The 16,076-nt window shown below is 38.3% G+C and overlaps 1 protein-coding gene across 2 annotated transcripts in view; it reads left to right on the top strand.

The window, feature by feature from the left end:
* LOC137654672 (polycystin-2-like) overlaps positions 1 to 12,345 on the top strand; it is a 122,752-nt gene extending 110,407 nt beyond the window's left edge. For both annotated transcript variants that reach the window (XM_068388529.1, XM_068388530.1), the window contains exons 17-18: positions 10,617 to 10,702; positions 10,891 to 12,345. In XM_068388529.1, the coding sequence (XP_068244630.1) occupies positions 10,617 to 10,702; positions 10,891 to 10,902 (98 nt within the window). In that variant the 3' untranslated portion in view covers positions 10,903 to 12,345. The remainder of the gene's footprint in view (positions 1 to 10,616; positions 10,703 to 10,890) is intronic.
* Positions 12,346 to 16,076: the final 3,731 nt, after the last annotated feature.

Below are 16,076 nucleotides of genomic sequence, written 5' to 3' on the forward strand. Positions count from 1 at the left end.
CTTACAGAGGTACATTATCAAATATTTTTATTTCTAGGAAAATAAAAGACACTGGAAAATTTATTCGGTTTCATGTAGAGCGAATGAGATGCACATACATTTCATGTATTTATTTCTATAGACAACAATAAATACAACAACGAATGTATCATGAATAGAATCTTTTATGTAATCAACATCTTTAATAAATATATATACTTATATCCTGTAAGGGAAGAAATATATATTAGTAAAACACAGGTGCGACTCAGTATTGTGAAATTATCAAATTGATTTCACTTAGATGTTTGATATGTTTTAACACTGTGTACGAATGTTCACATGGCACTGGTGTTATTGGTTAGATTCTTTACCTATATAGAACAGTCCAAGAATTACCATAGTGATTCTCATTAAAAGGTATCACACACAAAGATGCTAATACCTGTTCACCCTTTACACTGTTAAGTCCCAAATAGTTCACTGTTCATCGCAGCACTAGACGACAGGTTTTATAACACTACCTGCCGCCACCACTTGCTTCGCATAATGTTCATAAAAGACTAGAGGCTTTCCAACCAGTATATGAGTGGAGTATATCAAAGTCCATATGCTGAAAGAAGTTCAGCGAGGAAACAATTTTTCTATGATCATGTCCTGCGGATGTACTGTCAGGATCCGGTCTGCGAATAAAGTAGGCGAGTTTTACCCTCAGTTGTTTTAGGGATAAGTTTGATCCTGAGGTTTCGCCTATGAAGAGCTGTCCTTCCTTGAAGTCTGAAGTTCTTCGTAGATAGACCTTAAGACACTCTACTGGACATAGAGAGACATCTTCCTTTAGAGGGCAGATTCTCCAAGGACCCCACCTCTTGGTGGGAAGCTCGTTTTTGGCGAGAAAGGTAGGATTAGGAAAAAGATTCAGTTCTCCCTCTTCTGTGAACTGAACATGGCCCTCGTTTCTAGATAGGGCCACTATTTCACTAACTCCAGCCCTTGAGGCTATAGCAAACAAGAATATCACTTTCTGTGTTAGTTCCTTTAGGGTACAATCTTCGTTGTTCAAGTTCGAAGCATAGTGCAAGACTTTGTCCAAGGACCATGATATGGGCTTTGGAGGGATTGCTGGTTTGAGTCTAGCGCATGCTTTCGGAATCTTATTGAAGATTTCATTTGACAGGTCCACCTGGAAGGTGTAAAGAAGAGGTCTAGTCAAAGATGACTTACACGTAGTTATTGTGGTGGAAGCCAGGCCTCGTTCATGAAGGTGGATGAAGAAGGAAAGGCAAAAGTCTATCGATATTTCTGCCGGTCTGTTTGCTTTGACAAAGGAGACCCACTTCTTCCAAGACGATTCATATTGTCTTCTGGTTGACTTTGACATATTCTTCTATAAAGTCGATGTGATCTTTTGAGATCCCGAACCTTTTCTTAGCTGCTAAGGCGAGAAAATCATACCATGTAGGTTTTGGGTTCTCCATGATGAAGCATAGACAGTCGACTTCTGAACCAGTTGGGATAGAACTGCATTCGGTAGAGGAAACACCTTTATCTTCAGTTCTATCACTAGAGGGAACCAATTGCTCTTGGGCCATTTGGGGGCCACTACTGCTGCCATTCCCATGAAGGATCTCAGCTTGTTGAGGACCTTGAGCAGGAGATTTGTTGGTGGGAACATATAGAAATGGTTCCATCTGTTCCAATCGAGGGACATGGCGTCTGTCGCTTCTGCCTGAGGGTCCTCGTATGGGGCCACATATCGAAGTAGTTTCTTGTTGTCGCTCTTTGCGAAGAGGTCGATCTGGAGTTCCGGGAATTTTTCCAAGATGAAGGAGAATGAGTCTGCGTCCAAGGACCATTCTGTCTCTATCGGTTTTCGCCTGGATAGAGCGTCCGCCATCACATTGCGGAACCCTTGCGGGTGAACTGCTGATAATTGCCATCTTTTCTTCCTTGCCAAACGAAAGATGGCCAGCATCATGTGATTGATGTCGGGCGATCTCGAGCCTTCGATTGAGACATTTCACTATTACTTCGCTGTCCAAGACCAGCCTGATGTGGGCTGATCTCTGCGGGGATAGTTTCTTCAATGTTAGGAAGACTGCCATGGCTTCCAGAATGTTGATGTGAAAGGTCTTGAACTGGTGCGACCAGTTCCCTTGTACTTTCCTCTGATGGGAATGACCTCCCCATCATTCTGGTGAGGCATCTGTGTGGATGACCACTGAAGGTTGAGGTGGTTGTAAGGGAATTGTCCTTGTTAGGCTCTTGACCTTTGACCACGGCCTTAGAAGCGATCGCAGTTAGGTCGGTGTCGATCTCTGTTGATCTCTTCGAGCATTTGATGCATATCTTCTCCAGACTCTGACGCATCCTTCAGTTGTGCTTTCAGCACTGGGTCTGTTACTGCTGCAAACTGGAGAGAGCCCAGTACTCTTTCCTGTTGGCGTCTTGAAATCTTGTTGGATTTCAGTAGTCTCTTGACAGAACCCGCAATCTCTCTCCTCTTCTTCGGTGGAATGGAGAGGCGGTGTACTGCAAGTTCCAATGAATTCCTAACCATTGAAACTCTTGTGCTGGAGAGAGGCGAGACTTCTTGTTGTTGATCTTGAAGCCCAGATGATCCAGGAACTGGATCACCTTTGTGGCTGCCTGCAGACAAGCTGTGTTGGATGCTATCCACACCAGCCAGTCGTCCAGATATGCTGCTACCTGAATGCCTTCTAAGCATAGCTGTTGGACGACGGTGTCCCCTAGTTTTGTGAATATCCTTGGGGCTATGTTTAGTCCAAAGGGGATGGCTGTGAAGACATAATTTGTCTTCTGTAGTTTGAATCCTAGGTAGGAGGAGAGGGGGCGGCTGACTGGTAGGTGCCAATAAGCATCTGATAGGTCTATGCCCCTTTTGGTAACAGGGTCCTTATGTGTTGTAGGGTTAACATCCGGATTTTGTTGTTCTCGATGAACTTGTTGAGCAGAGACAAATCTAGAATGACTCTGAGTTTGTCCGAGTCTTTCTTGGGAACACAAACCAGCCTTCTCTGGAATTTGATGGACTTTGTTTTCCTTATTACCTTTTTGTTTAGGGGCTCTAAGGTATATTCTTCCAATAAGGGGGTGGAGTGTTGGAAGAATTGAGGAAAAGGGGGTGGAGTTTTGTTCCATTTCCACCCTAGTTCATTCTTGATTAGGCTGTGGGCCCAGGGATCGAAGGTCCAATGATCCCGAAAGTGGAAGAGTCTTCCTCTTACCTGGAGCATCTCATTGTTGAGATGATCCAGAGGGTTTGTTACCCTGACCACGTCCTCCTCTACCCCTTGAGGGGTTTCTTGAGGAGCCTCTTCTTGATCCTCTACCTTTAGGGCGAAAGGTAGTGGTGTGCCTCTCAAAGCCTGGGTTAAAGGGTGGTGACTGAGCTACCAACTGCGGGGGCACCATTTGGAAGGTGGTTTGCAGCTGGGCAACCATTTGGGGCACTGCGGTCATGGTAACCGTAGGATGCTGTGCAGGCCTATGAGGTACGCGTGGTTTCTTCGTCTTCCTCTTCTTGGGTTGGGGACCAGCGTCAGAGGATGATTTCCTCTTGGAAGACATGCCCCACTTTTGGAGAAGGTTCCTATTCTCCGTGGCAGCTTTGGCAACTACCTCTTGGACTGCTTCTTTTGGAAAGAGGTCCTTGCCCCAGATACATGAAGTAGTCAACTTCCTGGGCTCGTGTTTGACCGTTGCATTGGCAAACACGTGCTCTCTACAGGCCCTCCTGGCCTTTACGAAAGCGTACATGTCCTTCACTAGGGTAGCCATGTGCATCTTGGCTAGGACCGTGTACATATCTGGGGTGCTCGAGAGGCCTGCACACATCTCCATACAGTTCTGGAGAGACAGAGAGGCAGCAAGTCTCTCTTTTGTCTACTGTTCCCTTCTTATAAGATGTTCCGACAACTTTGGAAGGTTTTCGTTGAACTGTCGTCCTGCTACCTCTGGATCCAGTTTCGAGATTGAGAAGGTTAGATGAACCTCGTTCCAATCCTTCTCGCAGGTAGGCAGGGCTAGAGACAATGGTTTGTATTCCTCTAGCGTAGGGCATGGTTTGCCCGCGTCAACTGCTTTTAGCATGCAGTTGAGAGCTTTGGCTGAAAAGGGAAAAGCTCTGGAGGAAGGAGCAAGAAAGGTAGGGTGCCTCTTGCTCAAAGCAGAAACCTTCAAATTTGTATAGCTGGCTTTCTTCAGGTTACTCATCAAGAAAGCTTACGTCTTGTCATGATCAAAGATCATGACCTCTTTGGGTTCCATCTCCTCTCAAGATGCTGATTCATCCCGCAATCTCACGAAGCATTCTGGGTAAGCCGAAATGGTCTGCCAGAATTGGAGATCTTCGAGGGGTTTGGCCCCCATCTTCTCAGATATGTAAAGTTTCCCATTCATCATGGGCATAAACCCCGCATACCTCCAGTGGTTGGTTTCGGAGCATTGGGGTAAGTCAGAGACTCTGACACGCTTGTGAGCGCCGCTGAAAGCGGCCTAGCATTGCGCTTCTCTGACTTCCTTCCTCATCTCTTGCTGTTCCTTACGTATCGTTTCCATCATTAGCTGCAGCTGTGCCATGAGTGCCTCGCCCTTGGTTAACAGCGGGTCCGATTGAGGAGTTGGTGTCAAAGAGGTTGACGGCACAGGTTGATATGCCGTCATTGAAAACTGAGGGTCCTCCGTCATTGTCGATACGGATCCTTATTCCTCCTTGGGTGGCTGAGCCACCTCTTCTTCAGGATTTTCTTGTAGAAGATCCTTTTCGGTGTCTGAGGACACTTCTGACATCCGTTCTTGATGGATGTCCATGCCTTCGAGAGCCTTTTGATGTCAGCCTCTATCGTCAGTTGTATGAAGGGAGGCTTGACCTGAGCCTGAGGCACAACCGTGTCGGATTGGGCCTTAGGGAACAGAAGGCTTCTCATCGCATCGTTTGGCAGGTAAGGTCCCGGAGAGTTCTTCTGGATCCCTCTTACCCACCTTCGAAGCGTTTCCCTCGCAGTATCCCTCGACTCCGTTGTCTGGGGATCACCGAAACCATCGGTCATCAAGGCCGAGCTGACGGTGCAACCCTGCGGATCCCAATACCTCAGGGTTTCAGTTGCGATGGAGCAGGGGCATGAGACCTGTACATCTTGTTGCCACAAAAGTCCCTGCTTTTGTGGTTGCAGTGCATGACTGCACACTTCACCTTGGGCTCCTCCTGTAAGGAAAGAAAGAGTGAAATGGTTTTGGGGTAATTTATCACACTGATAAATATATTCACATGCATTAAATAATAATCATTACTATTATTAATATAGCTTAGGATATTAAGCTAGAAAAAAAATAGGAAAGACACATATCTGTGTTTCCTGTCCTGGCAATTGCTGTGACCTCCCCCAATACTAATATTTTTAATTTCCTTATCAGGGAAAATACATGGTGGAATAGCTCTATTATGTAGAGCTGAAGTCAGTGGGAAAATACATGGTGGAATAGCTCTATTATGTAGAGCTGAAGTCAGTGTATACTAACACTAACTCCACCACAAGTAAAATATTAATACTGCAGGGTAATTATTGGTGTTCCAATGATCTAGGATACATCAGAATGTTAAAGGAATGCTCCACCTCAATATTTGTTAAGCGGTCACAACAATGGACTGTGAAAGGATACACAGAGTATGTTGGAAATTCATACTACTGTATTATTATATACTGTAGTTTTCTAACTGCTGTTTTGTTATACTGCAGGAATACTGGCTACTGTATTATCTTATACTATAGTTCTGCCGGTATGCTACTGGGCTAGGCTAGTACCTGGTGGCACTAGCCAACAGAGAAAGAGAAAGAATGGAGAGAAGGACTATCATATTAGTATAGTTTAGTACAATAATAGGGTTGTAGGGACTACTGTCTCTACTGCCTTCTTTCCAGAATGAGGTTTCAAATGGAAGGGGAGAGAATGTATTGATTCTAGCTTCCATCCAGCCACAATTTCTGTTGCCGGCTGCACTGCCAGTTACAGGGTTTGTGGATGGCAGTCCAAGGGAGGACTGAAGAATACTCAAAGTTGTAATGGGTTTCCCACCGGCAGCCGTCAGGGCCGGCTCAACCTTTCCTGGAGCATTGCTTCCGTTAGGGAGATGGTCGAAGTGGCAACCTAACAGCCTTTGTAGGAGCCCGGCCATTAACGTGGTCAGCCCGGCAAGCGGGGTGATTGTACGACACCAGCCACAGGGATCGTAACGGCCTAGGACAGAAAGGGAGGGGAAAGGGTCTTATATTTTACATTGAAAGAAGGCGGCAGCTATGCTTCCAAATTTCGGCTGCAAATCAAGGAAACATGGTTTCCTATGTCTGCGCTGTCTTAGGCGGCATAGGAATAACGATTCCCTAGCCTGAGACATTGCCGGATATAAGACATGTCTTCTAGTCCATAAGGGAGAAAGGTGGCGGCAGTTGTGCTATCCATTTTCGGTTGAGGACTAGGGAAGCCGGGCTTCCTATGTCGGCAACGGTGTAACCGGCAGGGGAATGACTAATCCCCTATCGGTAGCATTGCCGGCAACAAGACAGAATACCCTGAGTTACTGTCTTATTTCAAAGCAGGCATACTCGCCAACAAAGAGGATCGACAGAAAACACTATCTCAGTCAAGCCGGAGTACACTACTCAATGGCAATGACGAAAGATAGGGTTGTCGCCGGGGCTGGCGGCACTCAGGGGGAAAGAAGGGTTTATCCTCATTTCTCTAAAACAGAGGAGTATCGAATTATGATAATAATTCTAGGAGATATTTATATCTCCGACCGAATTAATAAAACGATACCGGAGGTTAAACGGGGATAACGTAACTAAAGTATACTAAAACGCGTTAGGCTAGCCTAACTTTTGTCGGGATCTCGGTTACACTAGTACCACCGAGGCCCTATCGTATACGATCGAAACGTTTTATCAGAAGAGGAAATATTACATGTGTAAATCTTATCTTCACTAGTATAATTTTGCCTAAATAGCTAGAATTTCTTTATAGCTAAGTACCGGGAAAGTCGTACTACTAACTAAATAAAGCATTTAGGGTATCCACTTGCTGTTTTCGCATTACCTCTGGCAGCTTCACCTTGAACTTTAATGTTATGATAATTATCATGCTCCTCAAACCTCTTGAACCAATTGGTCACAAATGCTCCACCTTCACTCCCTTCCCCTTTTATTTTATTGAAGTCCAACATTTTTTTTTTGCTCTCTCCTGAATTACCTTAAGAGTCACTGAGATATGTCACTGACTGTTATTCCAGCCAAAGAACTTTCCATCTCATTAATGACACCACTATGCTGCTTCTTAAACACTATCGATTTCACAGGAGCAGATTCCTTCCCATGTTTGGATACAGTCTTTATGTTTGGTAATCTGCAAGACTGTCAAACATCTAAGTTTGATTGTGCGGCAGATGCTTATTTTGGGTGTTTCTCCATTTTCTGCCTGGTTCACAATCTCTAACTCCACTTCCATGGTAATGGGTTTCCTTTTCTTTGATACACTACCATCATTGATTTCCTTATGCTTGGGAGCCATGACGAAGAGCAAAATGTTATGGGGAAAAGTAACCAGCACAGAGGAAATGATGATCCTGTTGGTATATGCTCAAGCACAGAGGCAATATAAAACCAGAACAGCTGAACAACGGCAACGGAGGAACCCTCAAATGCATTTTTTTTTGCTCAGGGACCACATTACTGTTATTTTTTCTGCCACCAAAACAAAATATTGGTCCACCAGACTTGCACAAACTAGTCTCGTCATTCTTCAAAAGCTTTGGAGGTCGAAACACATTTTCCTGTTAACTTAAGGAGAGATGCATCGTAACCCGAGCACTACCTTTATACTTTATTCTTGATCATAATTAAACTCTTGACTTTAAATCTACTATAGAATTATAAATTAACTGTATGTATATAACTATTTTGGTAGAATCAACAAAAGAAATGGCTTCTAAAGTTCTGTCTGACGCTTCTACAATTTCATAGAATTCTTTAGCATAGAATGAAAAATTTTCCAATCTACAGTTGACTGCTTTGCTTGTTTGATCAGGAAATCCAAAAAGAATTAAATTTCTGATTCTACATGCTAAAATTTAAAATCACCTGTACATATGAATTGTGAGGGAACAACTCCAAAATGTAATTCATAACCTAAAGGAGGCCTACCAGATTATTTTTGGACGAATATATTTTTTAGGTAATGAAAATTAGTAAATTTGCCCAAAGTCATCTATGGCATCCTATCTATTATGATGGCAATTTGTAGGGCAAAATATTAAGAAATAACGGCGATATGAAGAATTTAAAACCCCGACCCCCTCAGTTTTTAAAAATGAGGGTGGTATACAGTAACTTAAATTTGACCTAGACCTTATTTTTAGACAGCTATTTCTTACATTAATGAAAATGAGTAAATTCAACCTAATTCATCTATGGCATACTATTTATCATTAAAACTTAATTTCTATGTATTTTTACCCCAACACATATGGAACGAGTGCCATTTGTTATCCCCGGGAGTGTAAAAAACAAAAAGAAAATGCTGTTTTTCATGGTTTCACTTTTTTCCCATTCAAATGTTTATAACTTTCTTATTTGAAAATAAAATTCAAAGATAAGTATACCATTTTGAAGAGGAAAAATACTATTTTTTGTTAGGAATAGATTTGTTTATAAATGAAAAGCAAAGCACGGGAGTTCAGAATTTAACTTTTTCAACAAGAAATAAAAATATCCAAAACGATTTTCTTTCGTATTGTCAAAAAAATTATTCCAAGAGATCCTTCTCCTAATATATTTTCTTTGTCAGTAAGATTTATTGCAATAGCTCTAGAAATAAATTACTAGAGTTGATTTGAATTTTTTTTTTCTTTAGTCAAATTGAAACTAATCAACCAATCAAATTCAAATTTTTTCAGAATGATTACCTAATACACATATTTGAACTGTATGAATGCTATCAAATTCTGATTGGAAATTCATATATGGCAGTTGTCTGCCTTTAGAAAAGGAATTTCCTAAATATTTTCTTCAGAATTTAAGGGTAATGGCTGAACAGACTGTAAACCTAATTTGTTATGTCCACTAACAAGAGTTAACCAATTCTTTTTTTTGATATAGACATTCCTCGCGAAAGTTTAATACACCATGGGTAGGAACCAAAACCTTTATTATATGATATCCATGAGATGGAGCAACACTAGCACTTGGCTGTACTGCATACACATTCGTTACACCTCTTGTTGACATACCCAATTTGAAAGATAGATACAGTATACACAAAGAGTTTTAAACATTCAACCTTTTCCTTCATAAAGAACTCAATATACTAATCTTTCTCTGCTTCTTTGATTTATGTCCAACAACTCTCCTTCAGGGACTAATGAGCTGGTACTTTGGTATTAGAGTACAGTACTTAAGAGCTTAAGATCAGGGGAAACCTTTTGTCATTCAAAGTTTGGGGCATAAGTTTTAATAAGCAATTCTATCTTTTCAAAAGATTAATATTAACCAACATGATGGAAATGGGTACATGCATGGAATAGCTAGCTGGCAAGACCTCTACCTAGGAAGAACAATTAGTAGAAAAATACACCAGCTCTGCATAGGGGACTGGCATAGCCTGATCCCCTGAAGAAGGAATAAGTTCTTACAAAGCATTTGGATCCTGAAAAACTTAATAGTTTGGACTATAATAAGAGATTCTGATATTTATAGAAAGCTGTTGACTCAAGTATCAACTGAAAATTTTGCTATGCACAATAAATGGATCCATGCAACTAAAGAATGAATGAGAATTTAAGATGCTGGCTGCTGGAATGTGACATTGTTTTCAGTAGAATACTGTTCTATTTACCAGTACATTTTTCTAGCCAAAACAAAGCGCTTTACGTATATGTCATGGAAAATTTATCGTTTATTTAATTTTTTTTATTTTAATTAAAGAATGAACAGCACATGAATTCTGGAAAGTTTTATTGGGATGAGCTTATATTCAGTATGAGTAATAGTGTATGGATAATTAAAATGCATTACAGTATTAACCAAATTTGTTGATGGTGTATATAAGGACAGAAATCTATGTGAACTTCATGGTATAGTATTTTTATTGCAAGTGGTTTTCAATTAATGTTACTGTTCTGTGACATAATAGGCAAAACTCTTATTAGTTACAACATCCAAGAATGCAACACGGAATTTACTACTTTCACGGATTAAAATCATTAATGTAGCTAACTCATTTTGTACAATGTTCTTCTTAATTCATCATATCTCATTACAGAATAAGTCAGTTATGTTTGGGAATCATTAATTTTGGAATTGTTTTTAGCTGTCATGAATGCTTTTTAAATCATGGGCTTGGGTAGCACCAGATAATTACCCTCCAAAACATATGTACTGTACAATGTGAAGTTTTTTTTTTTTTTACCCTTTTCTCTAATTATCATGAAGAATTGGAGAAACATTTTTCAAAGAATTCATATAAATGGAGTTTATTATACCATACATTACTTTTAAGAAATTTTAAAGCTACCACAAAGTTGTTGTAAGATAGGATGTATATAATTATTTTCTATTTGTTTGCAGTGGATGAGAAAACAAAGAGGAAGCAAATGGAGCGATTGGTCCGGGATGAACTAGAAAAAATGGATGGTGATACACGTCCACCTACGGTGAGTAAAGCAGCAAACAATCCTATTATTTAATAAATATTTAAAACAATGAAGTAATTCTTCAATATGTCTGAAAGCTCTTATGATGCATCTACTAACTTTTATCTTTACCACTATGTGGTATTGTATTAGGAATAAGCATAAATATTACATCACAATCTTTACTAATTGATATCCATTTTCTTTAGGTACCCCATTAAGGATACTCTTAATCATAAAACAACCTTAGTTTGTAGATGAAGTTGCTAGGACTAATACTCAAAAAGCAAGCCTCAGGCTGCATTCATTACAGATCAGTAATTTAGATTGGGAGTTTACATAGTCATTATATAATTGTATACAATGATGTGCGAGTCTTAGGAAGTTGCGCAAGTTTGTTTAATGGAAGAATTAAAGCAGGAATTCTGTATATATCAAGTGATTTAAGTAAAAATTCTATACCAGTAAATAATTTTGTTCATGTGAACACAGTAAGCTGTAAATTTCATTCATAAGATTAATATATGTTATCAAATGGTAATACTTGTGCATATATATCCAGCATGTGAATGGATTGATCATTATAATGATAAGTAAGTCAATGTAATATTTGCCGAAACCTCCAGTTAAATGCAGTGTTGAAGCTGTGATATTTTGTGCCTCATGGATAGATCTTTCTAGCCTAAATTTAGAAAATGTCAAAAAGTACTTTTGAAAAATTATTTTGTAAATAGTATTAATCCTATGTTTTAAAAATCAAATCTTATCATGTTGAAAAGTAAACACAACGTGATCAGGGTGTCAACAGATCAAGTACAAAGTAATCAGTAATCCAGCCATTTGCACATGTTGACATTCTGGCATGTTTTAAATAGAAACTTAAGATATTAGAGTCTTATTTCAGATAAAGAGCAGAGATCTGTCCATTATTATAGAAACTTGAAGTTAGTGTTCACCAAAGTTTTTCATTTCGTTTTCTGTTCCTAACAAACTTCGGGAGAAGCGATATTTACAATTGGATATTTTTTGTTAATTTGATTAATTTAGAAAGGTAAATTGGATTATTCTAATGTATTATGTAGACATAGATACAGTATGATGATTTTCAGAGAGGAGCAAGATAATATTTAAGTGAAAGAGTATTTCAAATGATAACCAAACACTATGTTATGAAACAGATATGGTATCTTTATGGGTTTTATATTTACTAATCTGTTCTGTCAAAAGGATTATTATAAAGATACACGATAAATGAAAGATTGATATTTTCGGTTAGCGTATCTTGAAAAATTTCTGGTTATTTATGCTTTTTATTCATTAAGATTTTTATTTTTTTTTATTTTAAGGAATCTTATTTTTAAGATACACATCACAAAATCATTAGATTGTACACAAAATTGTAAGTTGTAGACATTTAGTGCATTATCTTCTTCCTTGCTTCTGTCATATTTACATACATATCAGTAATCCAGCCAAATGTCTGAGGAAGGAAGAAGCATTTAAATTTTTTGATTCAGGAATAAGTATAATATTAATAATGAAAATCTAATGTGAGTGAGTGACATCTAGTCTATTTCTTATTGGCATGCTACTTTAATTATCTTCTAGTAGTTTATTTAAGAATTGTTTCATAAAGATATTAAAAAATAAATTATTTATTCACAGTCACCTGGTTTTCATGTAAATTACCTAACGGAAGGCATCCTTGTTATTAAATATAAACCAAATATTTTAATATTTTAGTAACTAAGTTGTGAAATAGAGAACACTAAGATATTGCTTATAATGTCTCTGAATCCAGAGAAATTTATCATCTTAAAACTTAAAATTCTTCACTCAAGTTCTAGATGCAACAAAGAGCGAGAAAGTGTATAAATAAGCCAAAATACCAAAATTTGCTGTTTTCTGTACGTTATATGTAAATGAGGAAAATTCTAGATTAAATCTTAAATTACATTTTGATCCACATCTATCTCAAAATCAAATAAATTATTCTTTATCTTATACCCAAACCTTTCACAAACTTTTATTTTTAATTCCATCCATAACTTTTGTGAAATATTTGAAGATAAGAATAGAAATTGTTCTGGATAGGTATATCCATCCACTGTATGTCTCAAAATCTTCTTGACTCTTCCTTGATATAATATTTAGCCTATCTTTCTACAAAAGTTAAGCAAAATCCCTCGTGCTGACATGCAAATACATGGTAGAGATGGAAGTATTTAACTTTAGAGTCTTTAGTAATTATTAAATATGGGGTTTGGAGTACATATTTCAACTGGCATCAAATAGAAAGTAAGTCAGGAAAAATGTGAAAACATTTAATCCAACATTTTAATAAGAAAAGCAGCAGGTATTTAGACCTAACAGCATAGATGTAACAAAGCCTTTTAAGATTTCTCATCTTAATTTGTTTGGCAAAAACTTGCACTTGTGCGTGTTGCATAATGTTTTTCATAATTCCAATCATCCTTTACATCCAGACTGTACCATCCTGTTCGTAGTCCAAGGTATGCAGTCTTGATTTCTCTATCATAAGGCTCCATACTAGACAGTATTCTAAAAGTTTTGCTCCTGATGAGAGCAGATTGTGGAATGATCTTCCCAATCTGGGAGTTGAATTGGTGGAACTTCAGAAGTTCAAAGTTGTTACAAATGCTTTTCTGTTGAATAGGTTAGCATGTCTCATTTCATAGTTTTCATATAACATTTATTTTAATGCTACTGATCCTAAAATATTTTGAGTATCTTTTTTATTATTTCTCATATATAGTTTATTTGTTATTATTCTACTTCTTTACTGCACTGGGCTGTCTGCTTTTTCTTTTAGTCATTGGGCTTGTGTCATCTTACTTTTCCATCTATGGTTGTAGCTTTGCTAGTAATGATGATAATACTGAATTGTGATACGGTAATAGAACTAGCCAGGATGTTTATAACTTGATTGTTCCAAAGTTCTCGTTTCATGGTACTTTCCTTCCATGTTGCCATCCAACTTCTTTTAACTTTTACTTCATAGTGCAACTGCAGGAGTTTCTCTCAGTTGCACCTGGTATGCTGAATTGCCTCCCAGGCTCAATGCCTGTGTACTATAGGGAGGTGGAGCCTTTATAGCATTTCATGCAGTGCGATGTATAAATCATTAGAGTCTTTGCAGACTTCTTTAAGCCCTTGTTGCACCCATTTTCTAGCTTTCTGCTTTATCTTCATTCGTGCTTCTTTTCATCCATGTATTTTTTTAACTTCACTTTCACTTCATAGTGAGACTGGGATTTTTCCCCACTAGCATTTCTGTGCTGAATGGGCTCCCTGTCTCTAGCGCTGGTTAATATGTCACAATACCAAAATTTGTAAATCCAATGCAATCAAGATCAATCAATCAATCCACACAGCTTGTTGAGATCCACTCCAATTAGTATCTTAAAAATAACATAGTATTCAGTGCACATAATGCCAGGGGATTAGAAAACTTAACAAAGTTGACTTATAATCAACAAAAAGGATGCTCCCATATTGCTTGGACTTGCAGATAGATTAAGCAAGGTATGGAAATTTCAAGCACATTGCAAACCTATTAAGTGTTGCACAAGTGATGGATATGAGATAGCAATGATGAAGGAAAGAACAGTTAAGTTTTTTGTCCAATATTCATTCTATTTTTGAAGATTTGCTTGTGCCTTTGAGGAAGCCATGTGCCATAGCCGTCTCCTAGTTACTTGCGAAATCATCTGAAGTAGGGCCTCCTTAATTAAAGGCAGTATCTCTTCAAAGGAACCATATGTTGTCCCAATGACATTTTTGTGGTAAGAATAAAGATAAATAGATACTAATAAATCATACCCAAAGATATAAAAAACAAGAGCAATCAGAGATTTCTGACCTACGCCAAAGGTTAAAGGCGTTGTCCATGGCCTAAGATCTATCTGTGGTGGAAATTTCATCAAAACTTGCCAATTTGTTTTGTCATTATCTTTAAAAGAGCAGAAAATGCAAATCCAGATCTGGATCATCTCCAAAATTTAACAGGGATGTCCATGACCTAAAATCTATCTGTATTGAACATTCTGTCAAAATCTTTCAGTAGTTTTGACGTAATCCTGTCTACAGACAGACACACAGAAAAATAAATGAATAAATAAATAAACTAGAATCCAGATCCAGATCATCTCCAAAATTTAATGGGGTCGTCCATGACCTCAGATCTATCTGTGAGAAAAATTTCGTCAAAATCTGTCAAGTAGTTTTGATGTTATCTCTAAAATGAGGAAAATAGAATTCTGGATCTAGAATCCAGATCATTTTTAAAGTTCAATGGGGTCATCCATGACTTAAGATTTATCTGTGGTGAAAATTATGTCAAAATTTGTTGAGTAGTTTTGACGTAATCCTGTCCTCTAACAGACAGACAAATAAATAAACTAGAATCCAGATTGGATCTGGATCATATCTAAAATTTAATAGGATCGTCCATGACCTAAGATCTATCTGTGGTGAAAATTTTGTCAAAATCCTTCGAATAGTAATGATGTTATCTTTGAAATGGCGAAAAATGCAAAATCGGATCTGGAATCTAGATCATCTCCAAAATTTAATGGGGTCGACCATGACGTAAGATCTATGGCGAAAACTTCATCAAAATCTGTCAAGTACCTAGTTTTAACGTGATTCTGTTCACAGACACATGAAAAGTGCAAATCCAGATCTAGAATCCGGATCCGTATCAGTTCCAAAATTTAATGGGGTTATCCATAACCTAAGATCTATCGTCAGTGAAAATTTCAGCCAAATCCGTCAGTTTATTTTGGCGTAATCCTGTCCACAGACACAGACAGACAAATAAATAAATAAATAGACTCAATCGCATAACCTCCTTGGCGGAGGTAATGACAAATTTTTAAAGTAATTTGTATGGAGAAGTAAAACATTGTCTGAAGCTTCCTTAGTGCACAATACCTGCACCACAGTGAGATTCTATAGATGTCTGGACAGAGCCTACTCCGACTCTATGTGCTTTGACCTCAGTTCTTTATTATTATTATTATTATTATTACTTGCCAAGCTACAACCCTAGTTGGAAAAGCAGGATGCTATAAGCCCAGGAGCCCCAACAGGGAAAATAGCCCAGTGAGCAAAGGAAAAAAAGAAAAGTAAAATATCTTAAGAACAGTGACAACATCAAAATAAATATTGCCTACATAAACTATGAAAACTAACAAAACAAGAGGAAGAGGAATTAGATAGAATAGTGTGCCCGAGTGTCCCTCAAGCAAGAGAACTCTAACCCAAGACAGTGGAAGACCTTGGTACAGATGTTATGGCACTACCCAATACTAGAGAACAGTGGTTTGATTTTGGAGTTTCCTTCTCCTGGAAAAGCTGCTTACCATAGCTA

This window comes from Palaemon carinicauda, chromosome 15 (genome assembly GCF_036898095.1).
Source record: "Palaemon carinicauda isolate YSFRI2023 chromosome 15, ASM3689809v2, whole genome shotgun sequence".
In the NCBI taxonomy this organism is placed as follows: Eukaryota; Metazoa; Arthropoda; class Malacostraca; order Decapoda; family Palaemonidae; genus Palaemon; species Palaemon carinicauda.